The 24,591-nt window shown below is 40.7% G+C and overlaps 1 protein-coding gene across 5 annotated transcripts in view; it reads left to right on the top strand.

Moving 5' to 3' along the window:
- Positions 1-24,591, top strand: part of THSD7B (thrombospondin type 1 domain containing 7B) — a 378,906-nt gene that overhangs the window by 241,155 nt on the left and 113,160 nt on the right. For all 5 annotated transcript variants that reach the window (XM_068195171.1, XM_068195173.1, XM_068195169.1 and 2 more), the window contains exons 9-13: positions 1,805-1,996; positions 5,368-5,602; positions 7,285-7,400; positions 13,088-13,220; positions 14,209-14,312. In XM_068195171.1, coding sequence (XP_068051272.1) covers positions 1,805-1,996; positions 5,368-5,602; positions 7,285-7,400; positions 13,088-13,220; positions 14,209-14,312 — 780 coding nt within the window. The remainder of the gene's footprint in view (positions 1-1,804; positions 1,997-5,367; positions 5,603-7,284; positions 7,401-13,087; positions 13,221-14,208; positions 14,313-24,591) is intronic.

The following is a 24,591-nucleotide window of genomic DNA, read 5'->3' as shown; positions in this document are numbered from 1 at the left end:
TGCCGCTACCTGCTGCCGTACAGACAAGCTGTCAAACGTTTGCAGGGATTTTGATGCTTAGGTGACTCGGGAAGACAGCTGGAATAAGACTAACAGGTTTATTTGCTGTTTTCACATTGATTTTTTTCCTGAAGGTAGTTCTCAGCATTAGGTGAGCATCCAAAGCAGCAGTGGTGATACAGAGGCTGGTCAAAGCAGATTCAGTTTGGTTTTCCTTGGGATGCCAATTGCAGCACCGATGGATGGGGGCTCTGTGTAGGGGGGTGGTGCAAAGACTGGGCACACTGAGCCTTTCCAGGTGAGCACGAAGGAAAGGGAGTATAAAACCAAAGTATTTTTAACCATATCTTGCAGTCTGATTGCCTGCTGGATCTGCTGTTCCTTCTCATAATACGCTTGAAAAGTTTTATCTGTGCCTCGAGGGTGATGAGCCTGTCTTCATTTAGGGATGCTACTGCAGATAATAGCACTGTGCTGTTGACAGCTTTATGTGCTCACAGCCTGCCTCTCTTATTTACTCACTTGTAGATGTGGGCTCTTGTAAAAGCAGCTCTATTTTCTCCCCTCCCAGTTATAATTGCTTCCTGGGCTGCCTTGTTACAGAGCCTGTTCCTGGAGTGTGAGGTGAAAGAGGCACTTTCTGCCATTATAACTTTTTTTTTTTTATTTTAACATCTAATTAAGGCTAGATAGTCATTATGTTTTTTTCCCTAGGTTCATAATTAAAGAAATGTTGAAGGAGAGGTTGTAACTATTATAAGGGCAAAAGAGGAGGTAACATGTGATGGGACCCTTTTGTTTCTAAACAGTTGAGCTTCTAGAAACTTCAGATATGTAGCTGAAGTTTCCTGAGGATCCAGAAATACTAAGTAATTGAACAGTGTAGCAAAGTCAGTCATGATTGTTGATTGCTTAAAACACATTTGTAAGACATTGGGGGTAATTCAGTACTAAAATATTTATATTTTATGAATTTTTATGAATTATTATGTACTTGTAAATGCTATGTAATTACTCAAATTTATTTAAAAAAATAGTTTATTTTATTTTCCTTTCTAGAAACAATAGTTCCCTGTGTTATATTCCACATGACATCCTTCATGTGCCTTCTTCTGCTGCTCATTCTGGCAGTAGTTCTTTTGGTTGGTAGATTTTCCCCACTGTACTTCCTGTTGAAAGGGCTTTTGAAAAGATGCTTCTCATCAGGATGTCTGCTTTGGTCCAGGTCCCTTGGTTCATCTGCAGCAGAAAGTATTTCTCTCTTGGATGGTGGTAGCTCAATGGGTTCATAATTTTAGGTGAGAGGCAAGAGTCAGAAATGAGAGTGGCTCATTCTGGTGAGGCTGAAGGGGAAGGACCAAAACTTCTCTGGCCTACAGGAAAAAGAAATCCGACTTCTTTGGGGACGTGCACAATTTGTACTGTGGAAAAGAAGTTCTGTAGATAGAGATGGCTAGAAAATATGGGGCAATTATCATTAGTTCTGTTGATATATTACAGCTTTCTATTGATGAAATTTTCTCATTCCTTTCGCTTACCTGCTTCAGAGAGTGGACTGCAGCCGAGATGTCACACACTGAGCTTGAAACACATTTTTTTCTTCTTTGCTTTCCTGAATAAATTTTTAAGATAGTTGTTCAAGTATTACACTTTGCAGCCTGAAGCCTCACCACATGCTGTTCTGGAGCATATTCCTCCACGGGCAGGTGGACGTGTGACATGAAGTCAGTCTGTTTGCTGCAGGCTGTGGGTATTGAACCAAGCCGTGCCTCCCTCCATGTCGGTCTCGTTTCATTTGCTCCAGGTGAAGAAGTTCCACATCACCTCTGCTCAGAACTTCCCCGTCCCGAGGTGGTGGCTTGTGAAGTCCCTTGTGCCAGGGACTGTGTGCTCAGCGAGTGGTCCCCGTGGTCCCCCTGCTCCCACTCCTGCTCCAGCAAAAACGCCGAGGGCACTCAAAGCAGGAGCAGGTCCATCCTGGCCCTTCCAGCTGAGGGTGAGTGCTGAACATTTCTGGATAATCACTGTTCCTTTAATGCATTGACTTCCTTTCCTGAGCCAAGCTGTGTTTAGATAGAGCTAATCCCGGTTCCTCAGGAATCAGGGATAATACTGAATGCTTGTCTCTGCCGAGAGACTAAGAGATCTTGATGGGCTGGAGTTCATGTGTCACTTGGAGAAATTCTGTCACGGTTCAAAACTCTTTACTTCAGCCTCTGAATTGCTGTCTGTTGAGGGCTTGTCTGGGTGTGAATTTGGTTCAGTAAAATTGCTGCATGACAGAGTCGTCATGCAAGTGTCTTTATGTGGGAACATATCAGTAATGATTTAAAACCAGCGATTTGTGAAAAATGAGAAAATGGAAAAGGACTTGATTATTTTTTTTTAATGTAAGACCTGGAATGTGTTGATCTGCTTGTTGTAGTAAGTAACTAGCTCTTGATAAATATATGTAATTTCTTCTTGATTTTCATGGACATATATTGGATCTGTTTTTTTACATATTAACATCAGTGCTGCAGTTATTTAAACAAACCATTTTATATTAGAACTGTAGTTTTCTAATACAGTTGCACATATGGTAATTAATTTATGTGTTGGTTTATCACACAGGATTTGGAAGGTCTTGGATCAAGTGCATAAAAATTCATAAAACGTGAAGAGGTCCAACAGACTAAAGCCTTGTTGACATAAAATACTTGCTAGTGCCAAAACTAGGTGCAGTTAATGCAGCAGCAAAACACTTTTAGATGCAAATCTAGTCCAGGACAAGCTCTGTTAAGTGCTATTTGTAAATTATAATTAAAGCCACCCACTCTTTCTGGACTAACATAAGGACTTGATCTTGCAAACCTTTACTCATGTGAAAGGTCTGTACTCACATAAACATCCTCATAAGCACTTGTGAAGAAAATTGGGACCCTTCAGGATGAAAATAATTGTTAATTGAATGATAATAACTACTACTAAAAAAGTCTGTGGGCTAGAGAATAATTAAAATGAAAATACAGTTGGTCTCATATTTTCCATAGAAATAATGAATCCAAATAACAGATAGGGCCTGGAATTACGAGAGTGAAATTGTGAAGGAGTGAATTCTGGAAGTACAGAAGCACAATCATCTCAGCCTGAAAGGCACTAACCTAAAAATGGTGTACTCTGAACTGAATAGTTGGAAGTTTTTCAGAAAGGAATAATTAACAATTAAAATCAAACTCCCTGACTTTTTCTGTGCATCTTTAGCAATGATGTTACAATTTGCTGTGCAGAGTCACACATCTGTGTTCAGATAGTGACTGAAATTTGGAAGAGTGGAAGTGGAGTTAATACCATTATCACTGCAATATTAAGGAAATTTAAAATTACCTGCTTTCTCTACCTTTTTCACACCCAGCTCACAGCTGAGCGCCTGACTTCTACAGAGCTCTGGTATCTTTGCGAGGGCCTTTTGTTTGGCCTCTGCCATTGGAGGAAGTCTCAGCTATGGCTCTACTGTTGAAAGATTTTGGGAAATTTTGGGTCATTTTCTCCAAGCTCTTTACTTCCTCCCAGAATATGATAACCAGGAAGCTGTTGATGAAACCTGGGGGATTTGATTTCAATAGTTTTAAAAGATAATTCTTTACGCAGCAAATGTCTGAAACTTGGTGCAAGAGGAGATCATGGAGCAGCCACTCCCAGCAGGTGTAAAATGAATTATAGGAACTGCTGAACATCATAGAAAATCTTTAAATGGCTACTGGAATGGCCAGGCAAAGGCATGTTGTCCTGCTTTCTTTGTACAAAAGTTGTCAATTAAATGCAGAAAGTGGCCAGGCCCTTGTGCTCTTTATAAAAACAGCATCTCCTGCTTGCTGTGTTGCAGGCAAGTTTGGATAAGCCATTTCTCTATATGTTAAGTTATATCTGCCTTGTTTAGGAGAGCTTTGTTAACATATTGTAACCAACATAATACTGAAAAAAAGCCACCCTCATTTTTCCTTGGGAAGTTCAAAATTTGAGTTGGATATGTTCTTTAGTTTTTTGGTTTTTTTTTCTTACAGGCATTTTTCCATTTGCTTACAATTTTTTTATTTTTAAGATGTGTCTCAAACACACAAGAAAAAGAACTGGTTTGCGTTTTTCCTGCCGAGTCAGATTCTTCAGGAAATAAGCTGCCTGGGACATTTTCTACTCCATCACCATATTACACATTTCTGAGACTGAACACTGTATGGAACAGTCCATTTCCATGAAAAGATGAATGATAATGTGACATGATTATCCAGTGGGTTAGGTGGCTTTTCTCTCCCTTTTTCCTTTCTCACTGCTATTGACTGTGGCCATTTGGGGCCTTACCTTTTTTCAGGAGGATCAGTCCTGCAAGGCAATAGGCATCCCTTTGACATCCCTTCATCTCCTGGTGATTTTAGTAGGGTGTAAATGTGCTCTGAACCTTGTGGTATCTGTCCCCAGCACTTCAGCTCTTTCAAAACCTCCAGCACTTTGGCTGTGTCCCAAGTTGGGCCCTCCCTCCTGGAGGAGAATGGTTTTGATTTAAGTAATTTTTCCTTCTTTCTTCTTAAAATGACATTGCTTACTGTTAAATTTCACTGCATTATTCCATAGCTTTTGAGCTAGGATTGTCTGCTTTTATGGATAAATTCAGGCTGCTGGCTGGAGTGTTACAGTTTCTGGGGAGCTCCTCAAACTCCTGTACTTCGGGGCTTTGTCACCAGTTGCTGACAAAGTGCAGCAGTTTAGCAAAGTCTTTGGACATGGGTTTGAAGGGTGGTGCTTCAAAGAAGTGAAGGCTTCATACTCAAAACGTGTCTTTCAAGTTTCCCCCCCTCCTAGATTTGCAGATGTGGGTGTCATTTGATGCATCCTGCTGTCATTACAGTTCAGCTTCCTCTACTGCTCAAATATTTAAGGCAACACGTGAATAGAGTCCAAATATGAGAGAGATGTTCCTTCTTGGGAGATTAGCAAGCAGAATGAACATAAAAATAATGCTTAATTCGTCTTTAAACCCGATTGCATGTTTGCTGAGTGATATTGGCATTTAAAAGGAATTAACTTGGCTGTGTGTAGGAGTTATTGATAAAGTAACTCAGAAGTATACTTTGCCTATTTCTGTTTCCATTATGCATTGGAATACAATTTTATGCAAAGCTAGTTTAATGAGGAAACGATATTTTAGAAGGTTGTTATTGTAGCCATAAAGGTCAACAGCTTTATTTATGCTCTATTTATTTATTTATTTTTATGGGAGGGTGGGGAAGAGAAGGTATTGTGCACACCTGACTTTTTTTTTTAAATTTTCCTCATCTTCCTTTTGCCACACGCCGCGAGGTGAGGATGTGGTGTTCTCTTGACCCTTTCCAGGTGGAAAAGCCTGTCCCCCTGAGCGAGCCCTGCAGGAGCAGCGTGCCTGCAACGAGCACCTGTGCGTGCATTTCTTCTGGGAAGTGTCCCCCTGGAGCTCCTGCTCCGAGGACGTGCTGGGCACCGCGCTCAACGCCACCTCCAGCTGGAGCGGGGAGGCCGCCTGTGGGGTGGGCATTCAGACGAGGAAAGTCTTCTGCAGGAAGAGCAGCTCTGGCCAGGTCACTCCCAAAAGGTACTTAAAGAAAGCTTGGCAGTGTTTGTTTATAACGTACATGATGTATAAAGGCATTCTCGGCAAGCGTATGGACTCTGCAGCATTGAAATAATTTCGTTTCAGGACTGACTCTCAAGGTACTATTCCATCACTGTTGTAACAGGTAAAGAAACAAAGTATCCAGCCCATTTTAACTTTCCACGAAAATCCAGGCAAAAAGCACGCTTTCAGTGGTGGATTTTTTGCGGTAGCTGCTCTGCTACTCTAATTTACAGTTTTCTGCAAATATTTTCCCTGAAGGACAGGTGTGAGGAAAATATAAAATACATTTGAATAGAATGTTCAGCAACACCTTATTAGCAGTGCTCTAATAAAATAGAAGAAGTAAATAGATTTTGCATTATATTTACACTCCAATAAGACAGCACCATATGTGTGATCTATATTGTTCACTTGGTTTATATAACTTTCTTAATGTGATAGCAACACAGCACAATTGCATATTCTGCAGTAGAAATATCCCAAATTTTGCTTTGCTGTGCTAAATGAGGAAAATAAGTAGCACAGATATTTTCCTTAATATCAAAAAATCAAGATGTTGCTAATTATTTCTGCACCATTAATGAGTCTAGAGACTTAGAACTGAGTTTCCTTTCCTATTGTAGCTCTCAAAACAATGCTGTTTGTGTAAGCAGACTGTGCTGATTTCAGTAAAGTTAATTAAAATTCTTGAGGTTAATGGGGTTAATTAAATAAAAGGAAAGAAATCTGGTATTCGTGTGTGTCTCAAATGCATTGATAAGCTTGAACTTTACCTAATTAAACATACTGTTTATAGAGTTATGTAAAGCCTAAAATAATTGTTTGCCCCCTCCACTCTTGAGGTGATGAAAGAGGAAATGGAACTGAAGGGGCTATGTAAACACATTAGTAGCTGAATCATGGTTTTAACATTTTTTTTTCTTGTACAGATTAATGGCACATTCCTCCTTCAAATGGGATCATTTTGGGTTGCATGCATTACTAAGTATTGTTGAGTGATCTTTATAATAGAAATTAATAAGGAATAAGAAAGAGTAATTCCCTTCCTGTTCACTCACTTGATCTGCAAGATCTGACAGATCCCATGAAATTGTCCCTTTTCTGCTCTTCAAGTCCTCATATATTAACTGTGTCTGAAAGTTTTATTAGAATATGTATGACATGTTTTCCATGTAGAAGTTAAAAATGAATGAAGAAAATCGCAGAGCTCTTTGTACTGTATTACGCTTGAAACTATTTTGTGTTCCTTGGAGGTTGAAATTTAGGGAATATCTCATCAGCTCTTACAGACAGGTGGTTTGAAGGCTGTTGCATGTTGTGCTAAAACAGGACTACTTTATAAACATAACTATTCACTTTCTGTGATAGTAAATATATCTGTTTATTCCTATGAGCTTTGTGGTTTTGATGTCGCAGACAGAGCTACATTTAGCCTGTATTCATCAAGCCAAGCTCCCCATTTAAAAAAAACAACTATTATGGTTTTGGTCCTTGAAACATAATAAATTCAGCTGTGTTGCATGAGTGAAAAGAAAAAAAAGATTTGCTGTGGCCAGGAGTGGTGTCTTTGATATGGCAGTGTGCTCACAGCCCTGTGAAAGTCTTAGGAATAGAATCTTTCTTCACAGTTTTAAGTTATTATTTTGTGCTATCTGCAGGTGTCCGGAGTCCATCCGGCCCGAGGCGGTGCGGCCGTGCCTCCTCCCCTGCAGGAAGGACTGCGTTGTTACGCTCTTCAGTGAGTGGACACCCTGCCCCACAGCCTGTCAGCCTGGTAAGCCTTAAAGAAGTCAAAATTTGGGGGAAAACTAGAGCATTGGCCTGGAAACCTGTGGCAGATGAAGTTCACACCAGTCTAGTAATTTTTAGGGCGTTCATCTGCGTGAATTTTGGACCTGAGGACTTTGGACCTCGACTTTTGTGAGTTGATGTTCTTGGGCAGGTGGGATCCTTGTGAGCAGCTTTGGAGATGTGAATTCTCTTCGCCTGGAAAAAATTCCTTCTGGGTTTCTGCCTTCAAGGCCCCTGTGCTGTATGGCTGCACATGGAATTGCATATTGCAATTACATATGAAATGTAATTTTCTTGACCAACCTGGGTGTATATACAGGGGTGTGCAAGTGCCTCCTGTGCTTTGTGGTTCTTCAAGGGCCAAACATCTTTGATCTTGTTGGTTAACTTTGAGGCACAACGAGTGAACAACAAAGTTTCTTTATAATCATATAGTGTTGGGTTTTCTGACGAATTTGTGTTTCATTAATTGTTCAGATGAAAGTCTGCTCAGTTATCAGAATACTTCATTATTGTTGGTAGTTTCCTTGCCCTTCAAAGATTATCAGTGGATGCTTTAGCATAGTCCTTGTTAGATTTTACAGGAAAATGAGTTGCTTTCTAAAACAGTGAATCCTGTTTTAATTAGCAATTTATTTTTAGACTTTAAATGAGCTGCCTATGAAGGAGTAGAATAAATTACCTGGTAAATTACTTTGTTTATTAAATAATAGTCTACAATTAAAATGAGAAGAAATTAATTATTTAACCTCCTTGGCAGTGCTATCATTTTAATATAATTCTAAATTAAAACTTCTTAGATGAGGGAGTTTGTTTTTTGCTAAATCTGTTATTGATATGGCTGCATTGCAAGATTTTTTTTTTTTTTTTAATTTGCATTGCACAATTAAAACCTCAGCATGAAAATGAAATTTCAAAGCCACTATACGTACGTGAGTTGTTAGGGGTGTTGTGGTTTTTTTTAATAGAAAAGTTGTATTTAATGAAAGCAATATACAGATGGTGAATTACTAATCAGATCAAGCAGGGACAGGTATTGCCTGGCAGATTTAAAATTAATTGTGTACCAGCATAAGATCAGAACTTAGACAAACATGGAATCACTAAATCAGCTTTGCACAGAACTTTACCAGTTGAGCTGTTTGTAGTAGTTTATCTGAGGAAACACATCTGAGTTTACCATCTCACAATAAAAAAGCTGACATTTTCCTTACATTTAAATGTCATCAGACAACTGTCTGTCTTCTGGCAGAAGATTATCTCCTGCCTCAGCAGTGCAGACAGCACTGAACTTAGGGCAGCAACAGATGGATGGACAGCATAATTCACAAAGGAAGTGCCACTGAGTCCCAGCACCTGTTGGGGAGGCAGGAGCAGGGAGGTTGTTGCAAGTTATTGATTCTCTGCCATTTCAGATACTTAAAGGTGGCAACTGTCTACTGCAGTCTTCTGCAATGTAGCTGTTTTACCTGGGCTTTGAGAATGGATTGAAAAAAGAATCAAAGAATCAGTAGGGTGGTTTCAGGATATGAAATGGTCTGAAGGAGCAGCAGGTAGATTTTCCTCTGTTACCTGCTTTCATGGGGGTAAAGGTGGCCTGGAGAGGTAACTGCTTTCAGCATGGATGAGGTACTCCCTGGTCTGTCAGCACAGATTTAAAACGGGGAGATTAAAAAAAGCAAACAACTTACAATAAATAACATTTTTCATCTTCCTTCTGGAAATAGATGGTACCTGTAAGTACTCTTCTCTTCTGGGCATTGGTTGTCCAGGAGGAAGGTTAGAAATTTTGCAGTTACTTAATTCTCTAAACAAGTTTATGTGAAATGTTAGATAGTAGCTGTCCTATTTTTTCCCCATGCCTTAAATCAGATTTGAAATGAGATGGTGTAAAAGTGGATAAAATGCATGGTGTGCCACAATAAGAAATTCCAACGACCTCTACATTGTGTCAGACAGTCCATGATCTGCCACTTCCAATCCTCATAAACACAAAACCAGAGCTGGTCAAAGTGGAAGACTTAAGAGCTCTTATCTCTACAAAGGTATTGGAGATGGCACCGATTTTGGTGACTAAACCCCCAGAAAATCTCAGAAAACTTCTCCTTGTTTTTTGTGTGAGCAGAGTCTCGTGCTGACCAGACTCTGGCTTTCCATCTGGTCAGGAGCAGAGTGGGAAGCTGAATATTTTCTGTGGAAGCTGGACCTGATACATCACATCCAGGAGTGAAAAAGGGTTTTGTCCCTCACCTGAGAATAGTGGTGCAGCCCTGTGAGCCCTGGGGGTGAAAGACAGAGGAAGGAAGGATGCAAGATCCAGGGAGGAGTAAGAGTGGCTTGGTAGGAGTTGTGTGTCTCTCTTAAGAGAGGCGAAGGGAGGCTGGTGGCCTCCAAGATATGAACAGGATGGGGAGTGGAAGCAGAGGTAAGGCACCCCTGCAATTCAAACAGCGTTATCTGAATTGCAGAGTCAAGGACAGAGAAGTTAAGATGGTCCTGAGATCTTGAGGCTTGACTTTTTGTCAGGAGGGCAAACAGTCATAGCCATGCTGGAAATCAGTTTGGCTTTAAAAGGACAGTCCTCCACAGTGCTAGAACTCTGGAAGAATCAGGCTATAGCAATTTTAACTGAAATATAAAAATTATGCTCATTAACATCTGTAAGGATTGCTGTAGAAAAGCCAATGAAGAAATTCAATTTTGAAAATGGGGTTTGAGTAAGGTGCAATAAATGTTGAGGATAATTTAGTTTCTTGAGGTGGAGAAAATTACTGTGGGAAGCTCATTTAGATTTGGTGCTGATTAATAGGAAGGAAATGGGTAAGATTCGAATGGTGGTAGATAATTTGAATGAAAATCATCACAAAGTGATAGAGTTCATGATTCTTGGAAAGGAAGGATGGCAATATCAACAAGATATTAGAAAAAAAAAATATAGACTTCAACAAACTGCAGAAATTGGTATCTACACCTCTTGGGAACTTGTTCTATGCAGACAGGAGTACAGAAGACCTGGAAGCTCCAAGAAAGCCTCTCCAAAGGGCTGAAGCCCTACTGGACTATAATTTCTATTCTGAAACTGTGCTAATAGCAGGCCAGGAGCCCTGGGGAGCAAGGCATGTGTAGAACTGTATGTGATTTGCAAGTTCCAGGTTCAAACCATGAAGAGGAGCACCACACACGTCTAGAGAAGCTCTTTTTTGTCTTTTTTTTTTTTAATCAGAGTCGTTCACGATCTTGTTTCCTTTTGAATTGTCATATTGTTTCACAAAGATTGGAAACAAGAAATCAAGAATGTCAACTAAGCTAGAGGATATTAGACAGTGCAAATTGCATAAATGGGTTAAAAAAAAGGGGAAATTAATGAAATGTACATTCTGAGAAATGGGGGAAGCACAGCATGGGGAATGTGTAGTTGTTGCTGTTGTTTCCTGTCTGCAGCCAGGAGAAAGGTGAACTAAGGAGTGTTTCCAGTGAGTAGCTATTCCCATGTCAGTGAGGTTGTGAGAGTAAGAAGGAAGTAGTAAAGTCATACCAGAGCTTCAAGTGACTCTCTCATGGGTGAGAAATTAAGTCTTAAAAAAATAAAACTCCGTAATACCAAGGCAAACAAAACCAAAACTCTCCCTCTCACCTCTGCTTCTCCAAAAAAAAAGGTCAAGAAAATTGTAGATTATTCGCCCTAGCTTCATTATGTAGAAAGCCACAAGAACAAGTTACTACTCAATATATAAACATTTCAAGAATCAGACTGTAATAAACTGGCCAGTAAGGATTTTTTGAGAACAAATTGTGCCCAATAAATTTAATATATTTTTGACAGACTAGCTGTTCTAATTAAGGGAAGTGGTAGATTTTTGACACATTAAACTTTTATCAGGAAGCTGAGGAACAGTGGCTTAAATTAAATCACTGTTGAATGGGTACTCAGCTGCTTGAAGAATCTCACAGTGGATATCACAGTGAAAATAATCGTTGTCTCCTTTACTGCCTGTTGTAGTGTTTTGATACACACTGGTAAGATCTTGTGAGCCTTCTCTCCAAGCTGAGGAGTCCCAGCTTTCCTGGTCTCTTCTGTGTGTCAAGTGCTCTGCTCCCTAAATAGGAGCAGAGGAACCTGCTCAGGAGCCTCGGGAGATGCAATGGACTAGAAAATGAATGAAAGTCAGCAGTTAGAAATGCTGAAACTCATACCAGGCTTGTCAAATTCCTGGGCATGTTGTATGTGAGACCCCTGAGGGGTCACTGTACTGTGCCCGGGGCAGGCTGCAGGTCCCTGGGCACAGTGTTGTGAGAAAGTGAGCAAGAGAGGGAATTGAATTGGACCTACAAAGCTGGGTTTGCTTAGTTTAGAGCAGGGAAGACTTAGAATGGATGCAAGCCCTTGCAATTTTGAAAAGGTTATGCATTAAGTGACAGGGATACACTCTTTCCTTCATGCAGTGGGCAGAAGATAAAACAGTTTAATTTCCAGGAGCGATTGTGTGGGCTAGATTTTAAGAAAAGGCTCTTTGTGAGGCTTTAGAGGCACCAAATCAGGCTGTGAAAGGAGACTGTAGGAAGCTGTAGAGCTGCCTCAGGTAGTGGCTGTGAAAGCAGCAGCAGAGGGATCTCTCTGGATGTGCTTTTCCTGCACCAGGACAGCAGCTGTGCTGAGCAGCCTCCTGCCAGTCCAATGTCCCTTTGCAGTGATCTCACAGTGGTGGCAAATGTGCCAGTGGAGGCTTGTATGACTTGGTGTTTTTAAACTCAACATTTTTCTTGGATTTGTGCTTGTGCTTTGTGTTCATGATGTGACTTCTAAGTTTTCCTTCTACTCTACTACATTGTTATTTTGCTGCTGCAGCTTTACTCTTATTCTGAGCTGGAAAAATAATACTCATAGTGGGCTTCTTGGCTTTCCTCTTTCATAATTGATGAAGACCACTATTTAAAGCTTTTTACATGGTCTGTAATCCATTAAGGAGCTCTCCTGAGATCCCTTTTTTACTTTTCTAGCACTTGTTTTTGAAGTCAGTACAGTACCCAGAGAATGCCATATGCTGTGGTTAAACCAGCTCTCAGTTTGCTCTTACCAATTACACAGCCAAGGATTGTGTTTGCTTTAGCTGTAGAGACAAATAGATAAATCTTGTTCTTGTCTTTCCTGCTGCATTCTGTACCATGGATTTCGTGAACTGCGTTTCTAGATGGATTGGTCTTGCATCAGCTCAGGTTAAATAGGGAGTTAGCCTCTGTTGGTTGCAATGGTTTTCCCATCAGGAAGTTATCATCTCTGATTTCTAAAGCCATAAAGATAGGTTACTGGTAGCAGCCTGAGACCACCAGAATGTGTTCTCGGAAACAAAACCTTCCTTTATAACAGTTTGTTTCTTTGATTTTTATTCTTTTTCCCAGTTAAGGTGTTTATTTTCTTATTTATTTATTTTCTTACTTGATTTGGTGTTCTGTTAAATAGATGGTTTTTGATGCATTTCTTAGGCTGTTGATTTATCATCCTTCCAGCTGCTGTCCTGCTGAGCTACTGGTAATTTTAAAGGAAGACATTTTAGAGTGCTCATAGTTTCAAAATATAAATGAAACACGGAGCATGTTTCTAACCGAGGCAGCTAAATCACTAACTTGGGATGACAACCATGTCTGAAAGACAACTTTTTTTTTGCTTTACAGGCAATGCCACTGCAGTTAAGCAGTCCAGGTACAGGATTATCCTTCAGGATTCTGCCAGTGGGGGACAGGCATGTCCAGACACCTTGTATGAGGAAAGAGAATGTGAAGATGTTCCCATCTGTCCAGTGTATAGGTAAAAACTATTAGCTTGGAATCAGTCTCTAGTGGGCGTCCCCTTCTCCAGAAATGATCCTTGTCCTGCACAATTTTCATCAGAAAATAACATAATTTTGGAAAATGCAGAATTTACAACAAATAAAGTACCTTGCAAAAGGTGTAAAAGTAGAGTTCAAGCTGGAGATTTCAGTAGATCTGGCATCATCAGAACAAGCACCAACAGACACAGCTCCTAGAAATAGTAACCTCAGGGTCTGATGTGTGTAAGGAAGTTCTTACTGGGAACTCCCCCCTCATTGTATCTAAAAATCAATGTAAGCTATTTTGGGACCACAAGCCCTAGAGTGCCTGAATCATAATTACATGCTTATTGCAGAAACTCTTGTCTTTTCCCCTGGTACTCTCACTCCAGTGAATAGTGCACACTTAAAAAGTTCTGATTAGACAAATAAAAAACAGGGCAGTTACTCACTGCTCTTCATTAAGATTCTGTGGCTCATCTGTTGTGCAATATTAGTAAATAGAAAAGCACCATATCTTTGGATATGAATCTCCAGCCTGCACATCCCATGGAAGATGGTCCTGGAGCAGAGTGTGGAGCTGAAGGCAGTGCCAGGCAGGGGACACAATGCTCTGCTCTGCCTGGTGCCATGGAAAGCTGCTTCCCATGGCTGGCCCACCTGTGAGCATGGAAAGCAGACTGGGAACAATATCAGCTGATGAGAGCAGGAGGGGAGGCTGGTGACAAAGCCCACTGGAGCTATTTCCTACGTATCTTACCTAACTTTGAAATGTGCCCTGCAAGATGAGAAAGGGGAACGTTGTTGCCACAAGGATGTGGCTTCCTAGAAGGTGAACCTGGCATCTGAATTCCAGCTCCTTGTGCTTGTGTCAGGAGTAATTACAGCTTTGTGACTCCAAATGGTTGGTAACTGGAGTTTGTGCTCGGATTTGTTCCCTGTTTTCCAGTTCTAAGCACTTCATTGTTGGCTGTTCTGCTGCAGGTGGAGGAGCCACCGCTGGAGCCCCTGCGTGCTGGTGCCAGCCTCGGTGCGCCAGGGCCTGCCGGGGCAGAGCGAGGCGTGTGGGCATGGGCTGCAGTCCAGGGGTAAGATTCTCCATCCAGCCCCCAGTGCTAAAGGTGTTGCATGTGACATTTAAGTAGGGTCTTCGCTCTTTTGCAGTAGGTAATTTGGAAACTTTATGAAATAAAGTGTTTTGGGAACTGCTTCCGTTATTCGGTTTTGTCCTGTACTAGGCATTAAAGTACTGCTAACACAATATCTTGGAGAATAGGAGGAGATCTATGGTTGATGTTCAAATATCTTAACCTGCTTTTCTGCCTAAAGCTGAAGTGTGTAAGCTTTAAATGAATTATCTATAGGCCTTTATGAAGTAATCCATTCTTTGTGCTAAAAATGGAAAGGATAATTTCCTCATGATTTTGAATTTTACTAATGATTTGCCTGAGGCCTGATTTTCATTAAGACTGTTGAAGAAGTTCAGCATGGGTAAAGGCTTTGGGCTACTGCCCTTGACATAATTAAGCACCTAGAAATTAGTGGTCCCATTGTCTGAACAGAAGTGTTAAGAAGAATGTTCAGAGTATGCATCGGTCTGTAGTGGTGCCTGCAGATGGCTGGAGATGTGGCTGTTATCAGTCTCCTGGGAAATACAATGAAACCTTTAACAGAAGGTTCTTTTTATTGAAAAAAAATTGCTATACAGGTATGCTAACTGAGGAAACTTGGCATAATAATTTGCTCCTTCACAAAGGTAGAAGCTATTCTTTAAAGATGAAATGAATTTCTTATATAATTTGGAAACAAAGGAAAAGAAAGAAAAGCCCTGACAGTATGTGGGATGTATCTGAAAGAAGAAATGTGTTTTAAACTAAAACTCAAAGGAGTAAATATCTTTAACTAGGTTTTGACCACAAACCTTTCCACAAGGTTTTCAAATCTGTAAATTTTATTGTTCAGTCTGTGTGAAGGGATGGTAATTTTTATGTTCTAGTAGGTGCATGAACTTTGTGGTAATCTTACTCTGACAGAATTAGAAGTATAATAGAAGAGTATCACACTTACTTTTACTCTGTGGAGAGCCCTCCAGTAATTACCTAGGCTATGTGCTGTTCTAGGGTAATTGTGAAAAACCTACCTTCATGAGTTTAAGCAAACATCGTTTCAGTGCCACGTTCACTTTTTTATAATTGACTATGGCTTTTGTAACAGCTTTGGTTTTCGTAATTGCATGTAGTGACATAACCACTCTGCTGGGTATTATTAAAGATGAGTGAGGTCTCAGGAAAATGAGATCTCAGATGAAACCCATGGAAGAAGATTTTTGAGGATATTTTGTATGGACAGGAGGAGTGATCTCCACAGAGAGAGCAGCTGAAACCCAACTGCTAACTCTGACCATACTGTGTCTGGAAAAGAAGCTGCTGGGTTTTCAGCATTCCTGTAGAAGCATCTGGTAAGGGAAACTTTCATAAAGGTTTTGTTAATACCTCTCCTTGCTGCTACTTGAACTCCTCAGGAGTGTGCAGAGGTTCTCTGTGTTGTCAGAGAGCAGCCCTTTAGTCAGGGGAGGTGTTTGCTTACATGTCTTGCAAGGGCTCTTCAGCGTGTAAACCTCAGCACTGGAGGACTTCTGATCCTGTCATTCTTCACTGGAAGGGGATTGTGGATGTGCTTTTGAATTACCATGTGAGGTGAGGCTGGGGATTTGGGTTTGTTCATCCTAGAAGAGTGTCTAGTGTGTGGAGTTCACATATGAGATTGAACCACACTTCCCAGAGGTGCATAGTGAATTAACAGAAAAGTCACAGGCTGGAGTGAAACTCTCAGGCTGCCCAGAGAGACTGTAGACTGCTTGGAGATTCTGAACACTCAGAATCTTGAGCAGCCTTTTCTAGCTTTGAGGTCGATCCTGCTTGGAGCAGGCACTGGATCCTCAGAGGACCCTTCTGTCCTAAATTTCCTTGTATGATACTGTGAGTCTGTGGGTGGTTTCAGGGGAATCTGTGCCATCACTGGAAGAATTCCAGGTGTAAGAGATAGATGCTGCTGTCCTGCAATATTCAGGCATCCTGTGAATGAGCTTGCATTCGAGGTATCACAACCACTGCACACAGTAATTGCATTACATAAAGTGTAGCATCTTTAGCCAGTAAGTGCTTCTTCTCCAAAGAGTATTCATATGAATTTGCCTGATTCCTTTTGTGCCGTGTGACAGCAATTACCCTTTTACTTCTGAAGATAATCAGTCTCACTGTTCCTTGGAGCATCCATTTTTTAGATTATTTTTTCTCTCCAAACCCTGACTGTTATATAAAAAAGAGGATTTTAGTTTTCAGTGACTGTCATATCTAGCCAATTATATAAGAACATTGAATTCATATAAATTATTTCTAAAGAAAAAAATTATGTGTTTATGTGTACCTATTTAGGACAATGACTGTACTGATGGAAAATGAGGTCTGAAATGACTTTCAAGCTCCATTCTTTCTCTCGGCTAGATTCTAAGATAGATACTTAGAGATCCTGTTCCATGAGCATTTTCACTGAAATTGCATGTAAACGTACTGCATAATATACAGAAGATATCAGAGCTTGTCTGTGGATAATAAGCAGAATAGTCAAGAAGATGACATCTCTCTGGAGCTGCAGTTTTTTATGGTTTTATCTTGAAAAGATATTACACTAATTACAATAGCCTTTCATTTTTTATGTCAGCTTCAGTGGACTAACTTATTCAGCAAGCAGTGCTATAGGAAAGAGAAAGGTAGCCTTTAGAACTAATAAATATAGTTGTTATTTAAACTTAGTTGAGGCATGTTTGGCAAAAAGCCCCCAGGACAGGGCACTCAAATAAAACAGGGTGAGGATGTTGCTTGATAGTTACATAAGATAACATTAATATCAGTAAATGAGGAGCTTTGCAAACTTTTGTGTTGCTGTACAGCTGTCATTTGCCTCCACCAGGGACTAATTTACTAGGAGGTGTCAAAACTGTGAGAAAAGGTCCTGCTCAGAGGTGAGGGCAATCCCAAGCAGAAATACAGGCTGAGTGAAGCATGGATTGAGAGCAGCCCTGGGAAGAAGGACTTGGGAGAGTTGGTTGATGAGAAGCTCAGTGTGAGCTGGCAATGTGCACTTGAAGCCCAGACACCCAGCCTAGTCCTGGGCTGCATCCAAAACAGTGTGAGCAGCAGATGAGGGAGGGGACTCTGCCCCACTCTGAGACCCCAGCTGGAGCTCTGCATCCAGCTCTGGGGTCCTTGACATGAGAAGGATGTGGACCTGCTGGAGCAGGTCCAGGGGAAATCACAGAGATGCTCAGAAGACTCAAGTACCTCTGCTGTGAAGGCAGGCTGAGAGCTGGGGTTGTTCAGCCTGGAGAGGAGAAGGCTCCAGGGAGATGTTGGAGCCCCTTACAGTGCCCTGAAGGGGCTTCAAGAGAGCTGGAGAGGGCGTGGAGAGATAGGGCAAGGGGGAGTGGCTTTAAAATGACAAAAAGTAGAGTTGGAAGAAAATTTTATCGTTGAGAGTGGTTAGGCCCTGACACAGGATGCCCAGGGAAGTTGTGGATGCCCCCATCTCTGAAGTGTTCAGGGCTAGGTTGGATGAGGCTTGGAACAACCTGGAATAGTGGAAGGTGTCCCTGCCCATGGCAGGGGTGGAATGAGATGAGCTGGATGGTTTCCAATCCAGACCATTCCATGGTTTCATGAGAATTGCTGCTTCTTCAGGTGCTGTTTGGTGACTTCCCTGGTCTAGATGTTTGTGATGGAGGATCCTTCAGGAATGACCTCTCCTTTCAGTGCTGACATGAAGAGCTACCTGAGACATACACAATTTTTGGGAAAAAAAACGTGTTGCTCATTATAAGGGATTGTTAAGGTTTAATTAGTGGAAGGAAAGCCTGTTTTAAGCAAATGTCTTTGAAGGTTGCTTCAAACACCATTGGTAGTGTAAATAGACACGTATTAAAGACCAGACAGGTCTAATGAGACTCTGCTTTAAAAACTGGTCCCGGAAATACACTGACAACATGATTATGAAAAAAACGAGTTACTTTCCAAAGCAATGAGAAGCTGCAGCAATGGAAATGCCATGTCTTATTTCTACCTGCTCCTGCCACTTTGCTTTGATTCATTTGGTGTATTTGACCATATTTCCCCCTGTTAATGAGACAGTAAGTCCTTCTCAGAGCTGTAGCTCCCCATCTCAAGAATACAGAAATGCTGTGACAGAGCAGGAAATATTTTTAGAGATAGTTTATTGATTTGTGTACAGTAAAACAACAATGCAGACTTACCAATGCAGTAATAAGAAGCTATTCCTTAGCTTTGGAGAACAGAACTCTCCCTGTCTCACTGGAGGTCACGGGATGGATCAGTCCTGGACAGCCCCATTGAGCATCTCTGGAGTGTATTTCTTTTGGTTGCTCTACTGTCAGACCACACAGGATGTATTTCCTTTCCTGCTTTAGCTGGGTTGTAAATTCACACCACATGGACTTTGCTAAGATGGTTAGTATTAAATATAATCTGTTACACTTGAAAAGTTGATGTATGAATTGACAGTAGAAACGTGGGATGCAGGCAGCACCAGACTGGGGCAATTTAAGATTCCTGTCTCCTTCATTGCAGGTTTCTGGCTCTTGCTCTGGAGCTTTCTGATAGCTGTAGGGACATTGCAGACAAGACTGGTTTTAGGCTGATTCAGACCAAGAGCTTATCATCATAAGAAAAAAATGGTAACAGTCTGCTATCTAAGTTTCCTGAGTATGTCTAAATACAGTGATAGTTCCAGTGAAGTCTTATATAAAACACAGGCAGTACTATGATCACAAGTCTAATAGTGACCCAGTTAATGCATCATATTAAGCAAGATGAAAGGATGAATTTAGATATAGCCTCTTAAGATTGTATCTACACAAATATTTCAAAGAGGCATCCTTTAGCTGTATTATCTCATGTATTATCCATCAGTAACTCAGTAATGGACATATACACTGTTGTTGTTTCTCCTGCAATTATTTTATGGTAACCTCTTTATAATGAGATGTGCCATCAAAAAAACATCAGTGTTACCTTTTTTTTTTTTTTCTTATAAGTCACCCAACAGTTCTTATTTTCTGTTTTGTAGATAGTTAATATAACTGCTGATTAGCTAAATGAACACATCATTGTGATTTGAGTTGCAGAATGCTTTTGCACAGAATTACCAATTTCAGGAGGTACGTATTAGAATCTTGTGACAATTTACAGGCTGAAGGCAATATGATAACCTGAAGTTTACAAGGAGTGCAATTATGATAGTAAACGTGGCGGAGACTCAACTGCTTCAGTTCACTGGGGATGTTTTTTGAGCAGGGCTCTTGGTGCAGTCCTTTGTCAATCTGTCCAGCTGACAGCAGCTTACCTGTCATCAGCAGCTCCCTCCAGTATTAGAGAGGAGGTAGGACAGGTAGGACAATGGTACCTTGAGCCTTATTCTGCGTGATGCTGGGTGTTCATTTGTTGGTCAGTGTTTTTCCTGGTGGTTCTACTCTAGGGTGTAGCAGGTGATTACAGGACACAAACAGAGCTGAATTTGAGTGGTTCCAGCTAGAGTCCTGGTCTGGAAGACACCTGCCTGGCAGCTGGTGGCATTGGGAACAAATAATTGAGGAGAAAAATAATTACCAGGGTAAAGACAGGAGCTGGGTCTTATTTGTGATATGTTTGGAAAGAATGTGAAGCAGAGTTTGTCTCTTAGTTTGTTTTTTTGTCTCTTTTGTGCTTAGGATGGCACTGAGGTTCAGGAAGGAGATTGCCTTTCCAGAATGAAGAGCCTTAGTGTATTTATCAGCCATGACTGCCCAGGGCTCTACCAACACTTTACAGATATAATTACTCTACATCATACTGAAAATTCACAAAGACGTCTTGCGTTATTTTTCTCTGGTTGCAAATAATGCAATTTTTAGCTTAAAAACATGCAGAGAGTACTAAGGTGGTAAGAAACAAACCAAACCAGAATTGATTCACTATTCTTGCTTTTTGATAATCTGATTTCTTTCCTTGATGAGGCAGTGGGCTGGAGGTCAGGCAGTAAGGTAAGTGAAAAGCAGCACAGCAAATACTCCTTTAACTTCAGGAAGACTGAGTCCAGCCCCACGTGACACTCTCCCATGTGCAGTTCAAAAGTATGACCTAGAGAAATGAAAGGTGAGGTGGTTGTGGAACTTATTGAAAAAACCCAGTCCAAGCTCTGTTATCAGCTATTTGCTGTCAGCCAGGAAGGCTGTTTCAGATGGCTTCTGATCAGATCCTGACAGCTTCCCATGGGGCACACGCACCCTGGGCTGTCATCAGTGCTGTCACTAACAGTGTGGATGATGAACTAGAGAGCACATCTGTAACACATCTGGGTAACTGCAAATCGTGAGTACTTTGAAGGGCAGACCAGAAATACATGTTGGATAAATTTGAGCATGCTCTGAAATCAGAAAAGGGAAATTTTCATTAAAGAAAAAAAATGTCAAATGCAGCACTTGCACTGTAGAAAGGGGGACAGCAGTACTGTAGGGGAAAGTCTGGAATTCAGACTTATATCTGGCATTATCCTGTTGGGGAAAAACACCCATCATAAAATCATGCGTTGCTTACGTTTTCCTTCTCATCTCCAAGTTCCTGAAATTTATTCTTCTGTTTCGTAAAACAGAATATATTTAACAGGCAATCCTCCCTTTTATTTTTGTTCCATAACACCTTCTGCCACTATAAGTAATGACAAACAATTGAGGTCAGATAAAAACACCAGAACTTTCTCTTGAGTAATTCCAGTTCCTGGTTTGCCAATAGATTCAGAATAGATTAGGAACCTCCTTTTTCAAAATACCCAGATTTCATTAACAGAAAGAAATTAAGTATTTAGGAGTCTACCTCTGGTGAATAGCACTGAACAAATTAAAATCTCTTGAGCTTAATGAAACTTTACCCTTGGTTTTGCATTTAAAACTAATCTTCATTCTCAGTGAACTGTGTATATCTGCACACAGGAGATGGAGAGAATGATCACTGCAGTATGGATGTGGGATTACATGAGTCCAGATGCCTTGTGTCAGATTTCTATCAGTTTACCTATAAGGTCTGATCTTTTTTTTAACTATAGATTTGATCATAGATTTGCTTCATGCAGAAATGTGTGTCAGTGTTTCACAAAGAGGGAAACAAGGAAAAATTGAGGACGAGACAAAAATGCCATGCTGATATCATGCATGCATATATGTATGCATTCTTAGCTTTCCCTGCACCAGTGGAATGAGGAAGATATCCTCTCCCAAAGAGCTTTTCCATGGGATTAATTTCAGTTTTGTAGCATTAGAATTGTCTGGGAGCAGGAGGGGAGGGGAGGGTGTAGATGAGGCTATGTGAGGTATAGTGGATCAATCTCTCTGAGCATTTTGGCTGCCTTTGATATTCCATTTAATTTATGAGAAATAAAATCACCTGTTTTCATAGAAATCATCCTGGGCCAATTTCTTAAAAGCTGGTGCTGTAGCAGAGGTGTCTATGCAAATGTGCATGGCTGGAATCTGCAGCTGGGCACTGCAGTGGGACATGGAAATTTGTCCTCATATTGTATTACATCCCACTGATCTTCCAGGTAATGTGTTCCCCTAGATCAATTTTTCTTTCTTTGGGTGTGAGTTGATAGGACAAGGGGAAGAAAGATTGATACTGGTTTGCCAGTGACAGGTTATTCACAGAAGAGTGATGGTGGACTGCCCTCCTGTTTTTAATGGGGGATGTCAGCAGGCATCAGAGGACACTTAAAACTATATTTCAGCCTGGGTCTGCCCAGCTTCCACCTCAGGTAGAGCTGCTCTGAGAGTATTTCATAGGCAGGAGGAAAACTGGCAAGACATTACTTTATAGACGTGAACTAATAGCGGGAGAGACTCTGAGTCATTTCTGTCACTGTAGCCTTATGCCAGCAACATAAAAATTGAGGAGACTCTTAGAGAATTTGTCCTGACAGCAATCTACAGTGCAGCATTTTATCCAAAGGCAACTCAATGATCTGTAGACTTTCTGTAAAATAAAGATGATGAAGACTGCGTCAGATAAATTACATGTATTTGATTTCCTTCAAAACCAGGACAGTATATTCCACTCTGTAGAAGGGAATAAGCAGGGTCTCTAGCTTAACTATATACTGTTCCTATCTGATAAACAAAACAAATATCAGCCTCTTAGTGCCACACACAGCATTTGTTTTCTGGGGGAAAGGAATAAAAAGCCTTAATCAAGTAGAACAGTCTTTTGAAGCCAGAAGGCACGGACCCTGAAAATGTACACTAAGGGCATGTACCAATAGAAGGATTGTTAAAAGATCAAAATAATGAGAAGTAAAGCAGAGGGACATCAAAGCTTTCCAGGCTATGTATTTCTGCCTTGATTAGGAGGAAGGAGGGATGAAGGGGGGAAAAGGGTTTTAGATCAATAGGAAGTGGCCCGGTCACCTCAGACAGCACCATAGAAATATGTACAATTTACAGGAATTGCTGGAGCATCTCAGTCATAAAAGTCCCACAGGATCTGACAGTGCTCACACCATATTTAACAGGCACAGAGGGAGAGAGTTGAGATCGTCTTATCTGATGGAAACTCCTTTTTTAAATGTAAGGGTAGATAGATTTTCATTTTGTCTTTCATCCCTCTGATTAAGTTCAGCTCTCTTTGGTCCTCCCAAGATTTCTTTTATCTAGTGTGGAGTCTGTAGGATCTAAGCAACTATCGTTGGGGAAAGTCATTTTTGGGGTCCTTTTTTAAATGATGGACTGTCATTAAACAGAGTATAGTAGATGAAAGAGGTCCAAGGAGATCCAAAATGTGCTGAGACTTACTCAGGAGGATGAAAGGCATAATGAGAGACATAATGAAGAGCAATCTCTCCCTCAAACTGGAGACAGGCCCTCTCAATTATGACTTGTTTTTACCACTAGCTTCCAGTGATTTAAAATCCTAGTTATAAGTAGTTGATTCAGGTTTTGCACACAAATCCTGAGAAATTTGTATTCTGTGAGCAGTGGGCCTGGGTGGTGACACATCATGGTTTGTGCAGAGGATGTTACAGACTAGAGCAGAAATCTTTTCTGTGGCCATGGGTGGGTTGTAAGCAGACCTGTTCACACAGTCTTCTGTGTGCTCTTTATCAGAAACACAGGAGCTGTTTCATCCTAAAACTCTGTTTTCTTAGAGCCTGAAACACGAGGGTTTCTGATCCTTAATATTTTAAGTGAGCTCATTTTGGTTGCTGGTTTTTGGCCCCTCTGTGTGTCTGTCATACCTCAGTTCAATGGGGTAACCCTGCAGTGAGCAAACTATTCTAGTTTCTTGATGATTTTCAATCTAATGGAATCATCCTTTGTTCTTGAGGCATTTGTGTCCTGGTTGGTCTCCTTTTTTGTTTGCTACCTTATATAACACTTTCACATCCTTCTTGTTCACCTCTCCATGTGGAGGCAGGCTCGTTCAGTACTGATTTAAATCTACTTTTTCTTTTATAAAATTTTAATTTCCTGTATGTCACAGTTGTGCTGTTTACAACTCCAAAGACAATTCATGCCAAAGCTTCTGCGGTTCATAGGGAAATTGTTAAAAATTCATCTGAACTGAGCAGGATAAGATCCAGGTTCTCTTGAAAATGGCCTTAAGGAGAACTTTTCTTCAAATAAACATTTTAAATAGGAAAGCTTGAATCATAACCAAAAATAAGCAAGTTTAGTAAAAAGCTTTTTGTACTATTAGTTGTCAGGAAAACACTAGAAATGCTACTCTCACAGTCTTTACCCAAATAACCTCTTTCTTGTCCATAATGGTCTCAGTCAAGTGGATTATCAGCTTGTGAGACATTCCAGAGCCATTAATTGGAAGAATGAAGACCAGTTATTTATTCTTACAGTATGGTAGAACCAAAGGGGTTTAATTTGAGAAATAGACAGTACTGGCTTGAGATGCTGATCCTGCTTAAATCAATGAGACATTCAAAGACTCTGTCAATTGTTTGGACTCTCCCCTCTTACCTCCTGGGAAAAAACCAAAACAACAAACCCAAACAAGCAAACAACCTCCCCCCAAAAAAAGCCCTAAACAAAAACCCCAAACCAAGAATCAGAAAAACAAATCAACAAACAAACCCAACTGTTGGTGAAAGGAAAATAGGGATGTTGAAAGGAATGCAGGGTTTGATTTATAGCATACATTGTTCATTGTCAGACTCCCGAGGTTTGACCTGTCTGGGGAATTTCCTTTGGAGGAACACAATGAAAATTTCAGTTTGCATTTTCTCTTTTTCTGCATTTCTTACAAAGCACTTCTTAATGGA

The sequence above is a fragment of the Anomalospiza imberbis genome, chromosome 7, assembly GCF_031753505.1.
Source record: "Anomalospiza imberbis isolate Cuckoo-Finch-1a 21T00152 chromosome 7, ASM3175350v1, whole genome shotgun sequence".
NCBI classification, from domain to species: Eukaryota; Metazoa; Chordata; class Aves; order Passeriformes; family Viduidae; genus Anomalospiza; species Anomalospiza imberbis.
This window is presented reverse-complemented; position numbering and strand designations above follow the sequence as displayed.